The sequence below is a fragment of the Natator depressus genome, chromosome 1, assembly GCF_965152275.1.
Source record: "Natator depressus isolate rNatDep1 chromosome 1, rNatDep2.hap1, whole genome shotgun sequence".
NCBI lineage: Eukaryota > Metazoa > Chordata > Testudines > Cheloniidae > Natator > Natator depressus.
This window is the reverse complement of record NC_134234.1, coordinates 137467428-137479846: the sequence shown is the minus strand read 5'-3', so window position 1 is coordinate 137479846 and position 12419 is coordinate 137467428. Positions and strand designations below refer to the sequence as shown.

Genomic DNA, 12419 nt, shown 5'->3' with positions numbered 1-12419 from the left:
TTTTCATGACAGTTGTGAAAGGCTAGTTTAAGTCCATGTAAAGAGTATAAATTTTAACTGAAAAGAGGTTAAGTGCCTATTTTTCAGTTTACAAGAGCCAAACTCATAGACAAGTTTAGTCAGCCTGAGTTATATAAATGACCCTAATTAATTCCTGTGAACTTGTTTCTTTTATGTTCTCATTAGTGACACCATCATAAGGCAAAACAAATTGGCAAGGAATGGAAACTTAAACCCTAATTTAGCAGCTTTATTCTTAGTAAATCCACTGGATATATAATAAAGCAAAATTAGACCTAGAGACCAATAATCTCAGTGAAAAGCAAAGCTCACACTTGAAAAATCGTTTGCTCTGTAATAGGCTTTTCTCTACTCAAGAGTTAGCAAATCTCAATTATCCTAACAAGATTCCTTTGGGAGCCTTAGCCAAATTGTATTAGCAATACACTAAATGTTGGGAATTTAGGCAGGGTTAAAAATATGGGAACATTTATACCAACACCAGTTCGCAAAATGAGAATTTGACTTTCTTTCGAACAGAATTACATACATTCAATATGTAATACATTCATCAGTTTACTGATCAGTTTTAATTTTTCAAGGTTTGTAGAAGTTTCTAAAGAGGAAATTGTGGTACAGGATAGAGAGATCTCGTAAATTTGGACCACCAAATAGTCTGTATGTTTTCTGGATCACATTTGAAGCGGCAATAAGGATGTTAAAGGACTGACAGTACAATTAGTAATCTCTCTTATTTAGCTTATCGCATGCTGAGGGGAAATCCACTGGAGGCTTCTGTTCTTCCTATAAATCTGCATAATGGCCCAATGTGATTATCCAAGCGTGAAGGCCTTACCAGCAAGGTAAGAAGGCTTTTAGAGGCAAAATGCAAGTGATGTATTATTTAATGAAAAAAGAAGTTCTTGTAAGACTAAAGAGCCAAACTCGGACACTACCAGTCTTGCAGACATTCATACAATACTGCTTAGAGCCCCACTCTCAAACTAGAAACTGCATTATTGTCTACTGAGCTTATCAAGACATAAAAAGCACTGTTTCACACCCACCACATGTATATTATATATAATATATAGTGTTTATATATTACATATATCAGATAAAATCTGAAAAAACAACACATGCACATTTCTTTCAGGCAGCTGAGAAATCAAGAATTCTTGCTTTATAGTCTGCAAAACTTGTTACCAATTTGTTTTTTTTGTACTGTGAAAACCTGATACAGATTGTACCCTCTGAGCCAGATTTTGCAAGTGTTGGTGTCAATTTTGTTTAATGTTCTTAAATGCATTATTTTGGACATGACCTCCTTTTGCAATGAAGTAGGAACTCCAGATGTTACTAGATGGCTATTTTTGCATCTATATCTGTGGCTGAATTAGGACATTCATGCTCATCTTGACTTCTTTTTGGAAAGGACAGAACGTCTGCAAGAACAACTGATATATGAAGACAACAGGCAGAAAGTGAGCTACACTGCAGACGGATGCAAGAGTTGAACGAATTAGTTTAAATGTAGGAAAGATTGTATTGTTCTGACACTACAGCCTGATGCTCCTCTCACCTACACCAAGTTTATACCAGTGTAACTTTTCCGACTTCAGTGGACTTGCTCCTAATTTACACTAGCGTGAGAGGGGAAATCAGGCCCTACACTTAAAATCCATTGTTATAAAGGCAATCCCTTTTCTTTTCATAATCTTCTACAGGAGACTGAAACCTCACACCTAATATTTTGTAGAAACTGGAAACTGACTGTGAATGGGAATATTCTGATAGCGAGCTACAAGGAGAACCGAAGCTGCCCGGCACCATTCCTACCTCTATCTGAATATCATTATTTTAGTAGCTTTAAGTATATCCTGAAACAGGAAGAAAAAAAAGTGCAAAAGCATTTTAAATTTAAATACAAGATTTATCTTTCTAGTTAGTAGACTTTTAAACCAAGTGTAAAATACATAGATGCATAAAAGCTTATACCATGATTTGCAGTGTCATGCTATGCGTAAGTGTCACAACTTTGGCATGTCACTTGCAACTCATGCTAGATTTCTTTGGTCTTCACCCTATTATTAAGTGGAAGAGCATCTGCTTTAGCTTGTGGCAAAGGGGCACTTTCTCCCTCTAGAGAAAGATAAGTGATACCAAGCTTTCTATTCTCTTGATGCAGATGCATAACTCCCATTGACACTAATGGGAAAGCTAAGTGCACATGTAGGGGAGAATATACCACATTCAGATTACTGTACAGTTCCGTAGTCTCTTACATTCAGCCAGTAACTCCAACAAAATAGCCAGTATAAAGTTTTGAAATGATTATACTTTTGTTTGCTACCAATAGTAATGCCTACAGTACTGCGCTCTCATAGCTGAGCAAGATTCATACTGTTACAGTCACACTTATGTCCACATTCAACTCCCTTTTATTAGAAGTATAATACTGCACTTTATATCACAAATGTATAAAAATATGGCGGATAGTGTCATAACAATACTTTTCTTTTAAATGAGTATATTTAAAAAATCAGACAGTTATTTACCATTTATATATATATAGATAGATATATATATATATATAGATAGAATAAAATACTCCTGATGCAATATATAAATGTTACTGTTAGTTTTTATAGAAACTACGGTAGCTGTTGCACTGCTTCACAATGTTTCAAACAGCTCAAAATAACTTTACATTGTAACAGAAGAGATATGATAATAACAGTACGATATTAGTTCATCATAAATAAATATTACAAATCCTATCAAATGTGGAAGTTTAAAAAACAAATTTAAGACATACAATTCAACATTAACCCTTAACAGGGATACTTGTATCACATAAACCCCACTGTTCTAACTAGGCAGCAAAATATGTTGTAAGGGCATAGGTCTAGACGCTAATTTTTCTTCACCCCTCTAAGTGCCAGTACATACTTAAAGTCTCCCAGCTTTCAGACAGAGATGTGCACCGAGCTGGAATGTAAATGAGAAAAAATGGCAACACATTTCTTCTCCCTGAACTGCACACTATCATCCAAGGAGATTTCTGACGACTGGCAATTAATAATTCATCTTGTTTTACTGTATGGTCCCTGACTATCAGCGTGGTGCCAAACGGTATAGCCCCACAGGTACATATTGCACACTTTTATAAAGCTGAAAATACAGTCTTACTATCACCAGCACCACCACCACACCCTCGACTCAAATTCCTGTGTTAATTGGTGTACGATCGGGAGTGCCATTACAAGGCCGTCTCCTTTAAATCATTCAGGTTTGGCATTCGGGATCGGTTTGTTCGGTTATATGTGGGCCCATTCTGTCCACTCTTGGAAGGCAGTTGATCAGAGTAGGAAGTCCCGTCACTAGCGCTCCTGTTCACCGGAGACACATGCCAACTTGGTTCTATCTGGCTTGGTATCTGAAGCGTTGGCCTGCTTTTTGATTGGGACTCCTGACGCACATTGCTGCTGCTACTGGAAGTTTGACTTATGGGGTGAATTCGCACTTCAGAAAAAGAAGCTTTGGCTGGCTGACTTGGTAAGGGCTGGAAGCGGGATTCAGAGGGGATGGAATGATTTGAGGAGGAGGAGAGATGTAACAGCTTCCGAAGGGATTTTAAAGGTTGGCTCTGGAAGACAAAGAATGAGGGAAACATTTGGTCTTATGCCCTGCTGTTATACGAGCATGCCAGCCTTTCTGTAGGAAAACTAGCTGCCTTGGGCATATCTTAAACTGAACCAGCTTAACTTTAAAAAAACATCAGGACTTCGTCACTTTTACTGTTTACTAATTCTGAACATTTCATTTCAATCCACTGACTAGGACCCACTGTACAGGAACACGGAAATACACCAAGTGCTTGGTGGGTATGATCAATATCTACTATTGCTGCCTCAGCAGTTGAGATCGCTACAAGCAGAAAAACTTCTGTTCCCACTGAGTATTTTTTTAAAACATGGCAGCTGCAATGAAGTTCTCCTGTCTGGTTTTGAAACTCTAGGGGGATGTCTACATGAGCGCTTAATTCACAGCAAGCTGGGATGTAAGCTTACCCCACACACTAAGTGTCCATGTGGAGGCTGCTGTGTACTAAAATTTCTGCAGTGTGCTTTGATCTGCTCCTGTTTCAAAGTGGAGTGGATCAAAAAACACTAGAGAACTTTTAGTGCCCAGCAAGCAGCATGGTCCACATAGACACATAGTGCATGGCAGAGTAGCATGGGGTAGATTTACACCCCAGTTTGCCTCAAACTACGTGTGCGTGTAGACAAGGTCAAATATTCCGGTTTTGTTTGAGAGCGTCTCTAATGCAAAAACATAACCAAAGCTTTTGCAGCCTCAAAGGTGGACACAGGGACTATTATGGCTTCCATTCTGGATTTAGAGGTAATTTTTGCCACTCCTATAGTCCTATTGGTATTGCCCCGAATCCAAGGCTTGGGAAGGGGAAAGGAGGAAGGTTTGTGAGGTCCAGCAGGTGATATGTACTGTATAGATTGTAATACACTGTTCTTCTCCCTGTCTCATGTCTCTTACTTCTCAAACAATTATGCAGAATGGTAGCCACATGACTGAGAAGTGAGTGGAGAATAATGGGAAATGCAATTTTTCTGTCCACTGCAGAAAAAGCCTGTCAAGACACCACAGTCAGAGGTTGAACAGAACAGAAAATGTCACTTACATGAGTCTGGATTTCTGTCATCTTCTCAGGATGCCAATCCTTCTGCCTGCTGCTCTGGAGATTGGAAGAGTGAATGGCTTTTTGTAATGCCAAAAGATCCTGACCATCACTGCCGGGCATCTGCAACATAATAGTAAGCAGGGGATTTCAGTAGGTCCTTAAGAATAGGTGTAGGAATCATCCCCCACTCCTAGTTAATTATACAATGCAGGTGAAGCCCATTACTGCAGCTGAATTGCAATGTCCTCTCAATATTTTCCCCCATATTAAAAGGATAATATTTGTGGCTATCATGCAGATTTGTTACAACCTCAACCCTTAAAAGCATTCCCATGCTGTTAGTTGCTGGAAGAGAGAGCATTTTAAAAAGCCTACAAAAAGACCTGCAGTGCCTTATCCTCATTTCAATAGCATTCCATATTGCAGTTAAGACCATGGGCCAGTTCTGTAAAGCCAAATTTTGTCCTGGATGAAAACAGATCAAAACTGTATTTAATTGGGTATATTGCTGAGTCTTGCTGCTACAAATGCAGGGGGACCCTATCCTCAAGTTCAACGTATTTGTGTGTCTGTAAAACTTGATGAAGAATATGTAAAGCTTTTTAATTTATAGGGGATTTACCTCATCCACAATTCCATGGAATAACAGACAAAAACAAAACGACCAAAATTTGATCTCATTAAAAAAAGGTCACCAGTAACAATTAGAACAAAGAAAAATCCAGCCGCAGCACAAGCTAATAAAAATTGATCTTTCAATGAGCCTGCAGTTACAATAGTTGATTGATTAAATTTGGACATAAGAGAACAATCTGCAAACAAAATATAAATACAATTTATAAACCAAATTATTTTAAAGTTTGTGTTTACTGGTCAAACAAAAGGGAAAAGTCACTGTTTTACAGTGTAACTGATTTCAGGAGAATTTGCCTTCTTTAGTCTTAGTCCCAGGCTCTCCCTCTCTCAGCAACTGGATATATTATATTTTGAGTATATCTTCGACTACTCAATTATGAATCCTTTTTATTAGATGTACTCTGATAGGACTGCTGATTGTATTTGAATTCATGGAACTGGTCCAAGATACTTAACTGGCTTAAAGAAAATGTGACCCCATGAAAATATAATACATGCTGCTGTAGTCAGTAAAACAAGTTTACTGGAGCATTTTTCAGTGCTACTGTACTTAAAAATTAATACCATGGGTAGAGTGACTACAGGAAGCTTTTTCAAAGAAGAACTATGCTTTAAATAATTCTTTGAATTAAAAAGAGGAAAGAGGGATTTCTTGATGCTTGGATTCTCCCCGTTGGTTGATTCTATCTGCAATATAAGATATAAAAACTAAATGCATAAATAGGGCTTCAATGACACGATCTGTCCTTGGCATATTCATGCATAAATGGTACTTTTAAATATGAACAATAACTAACAGATCCTATACTTTCTGGACAAGTTCAAATTGACTGCTATTCTGAAGAAAAGGATGTCTACGAAAGGAATCCCAGGTATCACTAAACCTTTATATATGTAAAGAATGTGCAAATAATAATGAATGTGTGTCTATGTTCAGACTGATCCTTCACAGGATCTACAGAGCCTGATCCAAATCTTATTCCAATCAATAGAAATCAATCATTTTAAGACTCTCATTAACTTCAGTGGACTGTGGTTCAATCCCATAATTGTGGCAATGATATTTTACTAGCAGAAATATTACTAGAGAAGTTTGCATGTTCTGTGAAACTGTATGTAATATTTATTTTCCAGATGTACAATTAATAATAGTAATATGTTTTAACTATTTTAAAAATAAACAAAAGCATTAGTATTTCTAATTTGGCTGAAAAGAGTTTGGGACCTCAGATACAGGTTTGAATAAAGCACCTTTAAAAATGGTATTTACAGTTGCATGATTACTGGCTGACATTTTGTTTCTTAATATATGAGAATACAACCAGACGTCATGACACTGGGTGCAAGTAAACAAACAACAATATCCACGGTCAAAAATCACAAACGGGATACACTTCCCTCTCAATGGAAATTTGTAAAATATGTGCAGTATTATTTTGCCTATAAAGGAAAACTTGACAGTGTAGTATTTTAGACTGTATAACATTAATTAACAGAAAGACAGACATATTGGTGAAATTCAAGGTTTTTAAAACAGCTCAGCTTCTAGTTTCTAGCTAGAAATTGTATAAATAAAAGGACAAAAGATTCATTAGCTGGCTTAGCGCCTTTAAAATCTTATGGTCTGAAGATTCACACTATTTGTAACTCAGCAAATTTTGACAAAAACAAACGATCACCATGAAGGGTGCTCAAATATAACTGGCTTTCTTCGAGTACATTGCTTCTTCAGAGCCACACCATGGAGTATGTGCCATAATGCTACAAAATCTGGGTCCATGTGGAAAGCAGCGACTGTTGAGACTGCACACAACCCCTCATGTGGATCAAAATGTTTGATTCTAGGTTACGAAAGGAGCCACGGAGGCTTTAATTATCTTCAGTTCCTTTATGCTACATCAGGAAGGATTCCAAGCAAGAGAGAAAGGAGAGTGGGTGGGAATGGCTCTGCAGAGACACTATCTTTGTGAGAACTCCAGTAATAGGCAATTAACCTTCCTTACTCCTTCAAGAATTGCCTCTGGAAAACCCTACTCTTGGGAGAACAATTATCAGGAACAACTCTCTGCAGGAGAAAGGGTCAGGATTAGGACAGGAGATCTTTGGCAAAATGAAACTTACAAAAAGACACAGAAAGTCCGGTAGTGCCCAGCAGGCCAGAGTGCATCCTGAAGCACTGTCAGCTCACAGAGGCACTGCTTGCAGACTGATTTCTCAGACTACAATTTGTAGTGCCTCAAATGAGGCTTCAAAGCCCTGATCTGCATTTGGCTGTAATTGGTTTATTCTGAAGTAGACATGTGAGTTTATGTACTTGCCAGGGTACATGAGACCTAAGAATCTCAGAAACGACTTGATTTGCCACGAGACTGTATCCCTATGAGCAACATGTATTTGAATGTCAATGAATTTTTCTTGTGGTAGAAAAGCAGCTAACACTGCGTTGTTAAGAGTTTCTGCTACAGAAGCCAATCTCTGCATGGAAATGAAGGTAGCCTTCTAGTTTATCCCAACCCCTAGCTGCTCAGAGTAGGAAGAAGATAATATGCAGAGAAGAGGAGATTGGGCCTTGAGAAGCTAGTCATCCAGATAGGAGTAAATAGAACATCCTGATGCTATAGGTGGGCTGCCTCAACTGCCTGGTATTTGGTGAAAATTCAAGGAACTGTATCTAAACCAAACAGGAACACCTCACACTGAGTACTGTCCACACATAACCTGAGATAATCTCTATGAGCAGTCCTGTTAGAGATACAGAAGCAGGAATTGGAAGAAATCCTGGTCTGCTCATATTCTGAGGCCTGGTCTACACTGGGGGGGGGGGAGAGAATCGACCTAATATACGCAACTTCAGCTACGAGAATAGCGTAGCTGAAGTCAATGTATCTTAGGTTGACTTACCTCGTGTCCTCACGGCGCGGGGTCGACTGCTGCCGCTTGCCGCAGTGGAGTACAGGAGTCAACGGCAGAGCGATCGGGGATCGATTTATCGCGTCTACACTAGACACCATAAATCGATCCCTGATAGATCTATCACTACCCGCCAATCCAGCGGGTAGTGTAGACGTACCCTTAGATGATTTCCCACTGCCTTAAACAAACAGAGTGGCACACTGGCCACTGCCTCTTTCAGTTCACTATCAGAACAGATTGAGTACACAGATATAAGGGAGGCAACAATGCCAGGAGGTGAAGGCTACTGATACGGGGACTGATGTAGCCTCAGTGCTTACCTGTCGGATCCAAAGACCCAGTTGGAGTCATTAGGTCCCCAGATCAGGTTTTATGGTTCTTATCAGACTCTGGCTCCAAATCTGTGCCACTTCTTATTAAGAATGGAGAACAGCAGAAGTAAGCACTCTGTATAAGACTTGTAGACCCTCATATATTGACTTTTTTGGTGCTCTTAGATCAAAGTGCTTGATTTTTTTGAATGCTTTATGTGCAGTGCCATCTAATGCACACTGTATGAACTCCTGCACAGGTCTTGGTCTGGAAAAGGTGGACTCAGTGCTTATATGCTAGGTTTTCAAGGTCTCTATCATCAACATGAGATACAGACACTACTTCCTTGACAGGTTGAACCAGAGTAGCATAGAACCTGTGCAAATTCAGCATCTCTTTAGGAAATACCCTTCTCACTAACCACCACTTGTATCCAGTGTGCTCATCTGTCATGAACATTTTACTACCACATAATCACACTTTTTAGATCTAGATATTTTACCTGGGTCTGTCATGCAACAGATCAACTTTTAGCTGGGCAACAGAACAGACATGAATATTTTCATACCCATGAAATAGCATGTACAAATAGCTTGGAAACACATATCAGCACAAATCTAATTAGCCTTCATCAATACTAACATTCATTTATAAAAAGGGGGATTAAATACTTTTAATTTTTGTCTTCAAACTACAGCTAACATATAAACTAGATAAACAGATAAAAGAGACAGTGGACTGATACCACAATATAAATTAATCAAATACATGTTTGGAAACCTGCAACTATGATGGTAGGAAAGGAACTGAGGGCATTTGTGGGAGAAGTCCCTTATATAAACTTGAACCGTGATCCTAAGAAGTGTATGCTGCACGCAGCCCCAAGGTCACTTACTTTCTCCGAGGAGTGCGCTATCAAGAGTAGCGATCTGCTGAGCCAGAGTTCAATGTAGAAATTATGTGGTGCCAGCTGATATATTGCTGCTAAAATCATGGCAGCTTCCCTTTCTCCCACATGATATCATTTAGAACTCTGGCCCATTTTGTGTGATGACAACAACAGGCCTGTTTCTCCAGTCATTCACAGTGTAAACCAGGATGATTCCACTGAAGGCAATAGTGTTAAACAAGCATAAATACTGATGTGCATGAGAGAAAAATCAGACCCAGAGTCTTTGTATTTCGTTAGCCCAGTTCAAAAGATTTATTTATGCATCACTCTGCTGATTTTGTAGCCAAAACACCAGAGAGATAGACAGAAGTTGTGATGAAAAACACTCTGACATAAGATTACTGTAGCTGTGGCTACCAACCAGATTAATCTCCTCTCTCCCAACCTTCCCAAAACAGAGAGTAAACTCAGTTCTGTCAGATATACATTTGGAATCCTTGGCTCTGGAAAGGATCTGAGGAGTGTTATGAGAGTAAAGATCTGATTTTAAAAAGGTGAGATCTCTGCTTCTGTATAGGACCTGCTCTAACTCCCACTGAAGTCAGCAGGAGTCTTTCCATTTCTTTTTGAGGAGTTAGATCAGGCCTATAAGTAACACTGAAGCTGACAGAAGATTGATATGTTGCAAGTTGTGACACTATTAAAGGACAGTTTCTAATCTCAGCTCCCTAGCGTGTATCACAATATATCCACAAAACACTTGCCATTTGTTTTTATTTATAGACTTTTCTATCATGATTGTAGCTCCAGTATCTGATCATTAAAATATTTATTGTCCCCATGTCCCTGTGAGGTAGGGAAATATACTCTCCCAATTCCTAAGAAGGCAAACTGAGGCACAGAGAAATTAGTGACTTGCTTCAGTCAAACTGCAGGTCTCACCAGAGCTTGGAATCAAGCTCAAATCCCAAGTCCACTGCCTTAGCAGTGAAACCATCCTCCCTCTCAAACCAACATAGCAGAAGATACTTCTAGATACATGATCATTCACACCATGCATCTGAGATTAGAATCTGACCCTACCAATTTAATACAAACAAACAGTTTACAAATACTCCAATAATGATACTCTCTCCAAACACCAATGCCTTGAAAGCCAAATATAGCCATTATGAGTAACATGCTTCTTTCCTTCTTTTTTATTTACTAGACGAAAAAGTGTGCTGTTTTCCATAATCTTTGTTTACTAATAAGTATTCTCATCCCAATCTCCCTAGACTTTTCCATCTTAAAATTTGGCAACATTAAAGTTGTTCTTTGTTTGTCAATTTTTTTTTTTTTACTTGAAGTCACAAACAAAAAAGTTTGCAGCAAACAACAATTCAATCGCTCTATATTACTGAACTTCTGTTCACATACATTTTACCAGTCAGTAGTATAGGCTGTTTTGTGAAGCACACTGACCTAATTTTTAACATTTACCCAATTTTAGGGCCTGATCCTAAGTTCAATTACGTAAATAGGAGTTTTTCCAATGGACTTTGGATCCAGATCTTAGTGTACAGTATGTAAACAGTATCAGATCATTATTCCAATATGGCTTTGCAGCCAGCTGATGATTCTGTCACAGAAACATTTCAGGGATCTTAATGCTGCAGCTAACTAACTAACTAACTACTGATGAGTAGTAAAGCTTGATCTGATGAGTGAGGCAGCCTACATATTTACAGTCCATGCAGACGTGAAGAAAACCTTCTAGGTGTAGTTGGGTGTAGGGCAAATCTTATCTGCCTAAGTCTGAAGACAGACATCTTCCAGCATCTGATACTGCCTATAGTTTTGCCAAAACAGCAGCAGAGTGGCTCCCGGTGAATGGGAGCTATGGAGTCAGGGCTCAGGGCAGGGGCAGCGTGTGGAGCCCCTGTGCCTAGGAGCTGGTGGGACATGCCTGCTGTTTCTGGGAGCCATATGGAGCCAGAGCAGGCAGGGAGCCTGCCTTAGCCCTGCTGTGCTGCCAACTGGACTTTTAGCGGCCCAGTCAGCGATGCTGACCAGAGCCACCAGGGTCCCTTTTCGACCAGGCATTCCAGTTGAAAACCAGACCCTGGCAACCCGACCTGAAATGTAATAGAATTCCAGGGGTCCTGGATGCAAGCAAATAAATGTAGAAAGTATAGCTCCTTAGCAAGTAAACATTTGAATAGGCAAATAGGTAAATCCTGAACAGGAAAAGAAGACTACTTCCACAAGTTAAAAAGCTAACAGATGTACACAGGTATACCCACACATAATATAACAATACAGCAATGGTCTAGCTCATTTTATGGTGGCAGCTCCAAAACAATGGAAAATATACACTATTTTAGAAACTACTGGGTATACTTACAGTTTGAGATTTCTTCTTTTTCTTTTTTATTGCCCTGAAAAAACCTTGTTTCTCCTTCTCCTTGAGTTGCTCCGACTGACTGTTAACATTTTCAGGACTTTTCCTAAACATGAAAAAAATATATTGTCAGAGAAAAATCTTTGGATGTTATGTCATCATAGATCATCTTTGGATTTCAGGTTAAAGAATGCAGATATTTTTAAACCAAAGATATTAAAAATATTTTATTACTTTATGGCACAAGGATTAACATAAAACTAATAGATAAAACATTCTTAATTAAATGGAAAGCTAAGGACACATTGTTAAGTTAAAATGGTTAACTAAAAACATCCAAGGAGGTACTCTGGGGTACTTTAGTTTGTCTAATTTTTCACTTGGGATTTTATATTCAAACCAAAAACATCACAGAGAAGATATTACAAAAATAAAAAAGTAATATCTGAGCAAATATACAAACAACTATATCAGATAAAATCAGTTCTAATTCACCCATCACTTGTTTGAGGGTCACAAGAGCTGTAACGATCAGGAGACTGAAACAAAAGATTGTCTACAAAAATTCTTGAGCTTTGCTG

General features: G+C 38.7%; 1 protein-coding gene across 2 annotated transcripts in view; it reads right to left on the bottom strand.

Annotated features, from left to right (window-relative positions):
* Positions 1-2867: 2867 nt before the first annotated feature.
* The window catches only part of CDKL5 (cyclin dependent kinase like 5), a 199150-nt gene continuing 189598 nt past the window's right edge, over positions 2868-12419 (bottom strand). Inside the window, exons 17-20 of one of the 2 annotated variants that reach the window (XM_074967692.1) lie at positions 11842-11944; positions 5903-6025; positions 4703-4822; positions 2868-3649 (exon numbers count right to left, since the gene is read on the bottom strand). In XM_074967692.1, coding sequence (XP_074823793.1) covers positions 3263-3649; positions 4703-4822; positions 5903-6025; positions 11842-11944 — 733 coding nt within the window. In that variant the 3' untranslated portion in view covers positions 2868-3262. The remainder of the gene's footprint in view (positions 3650-4702; positions 4823-5902; positions 6026-11841; positions 11945-12419) is intronic. The other variant, XM_074967702.1, reaches the window with a different exon arrangement.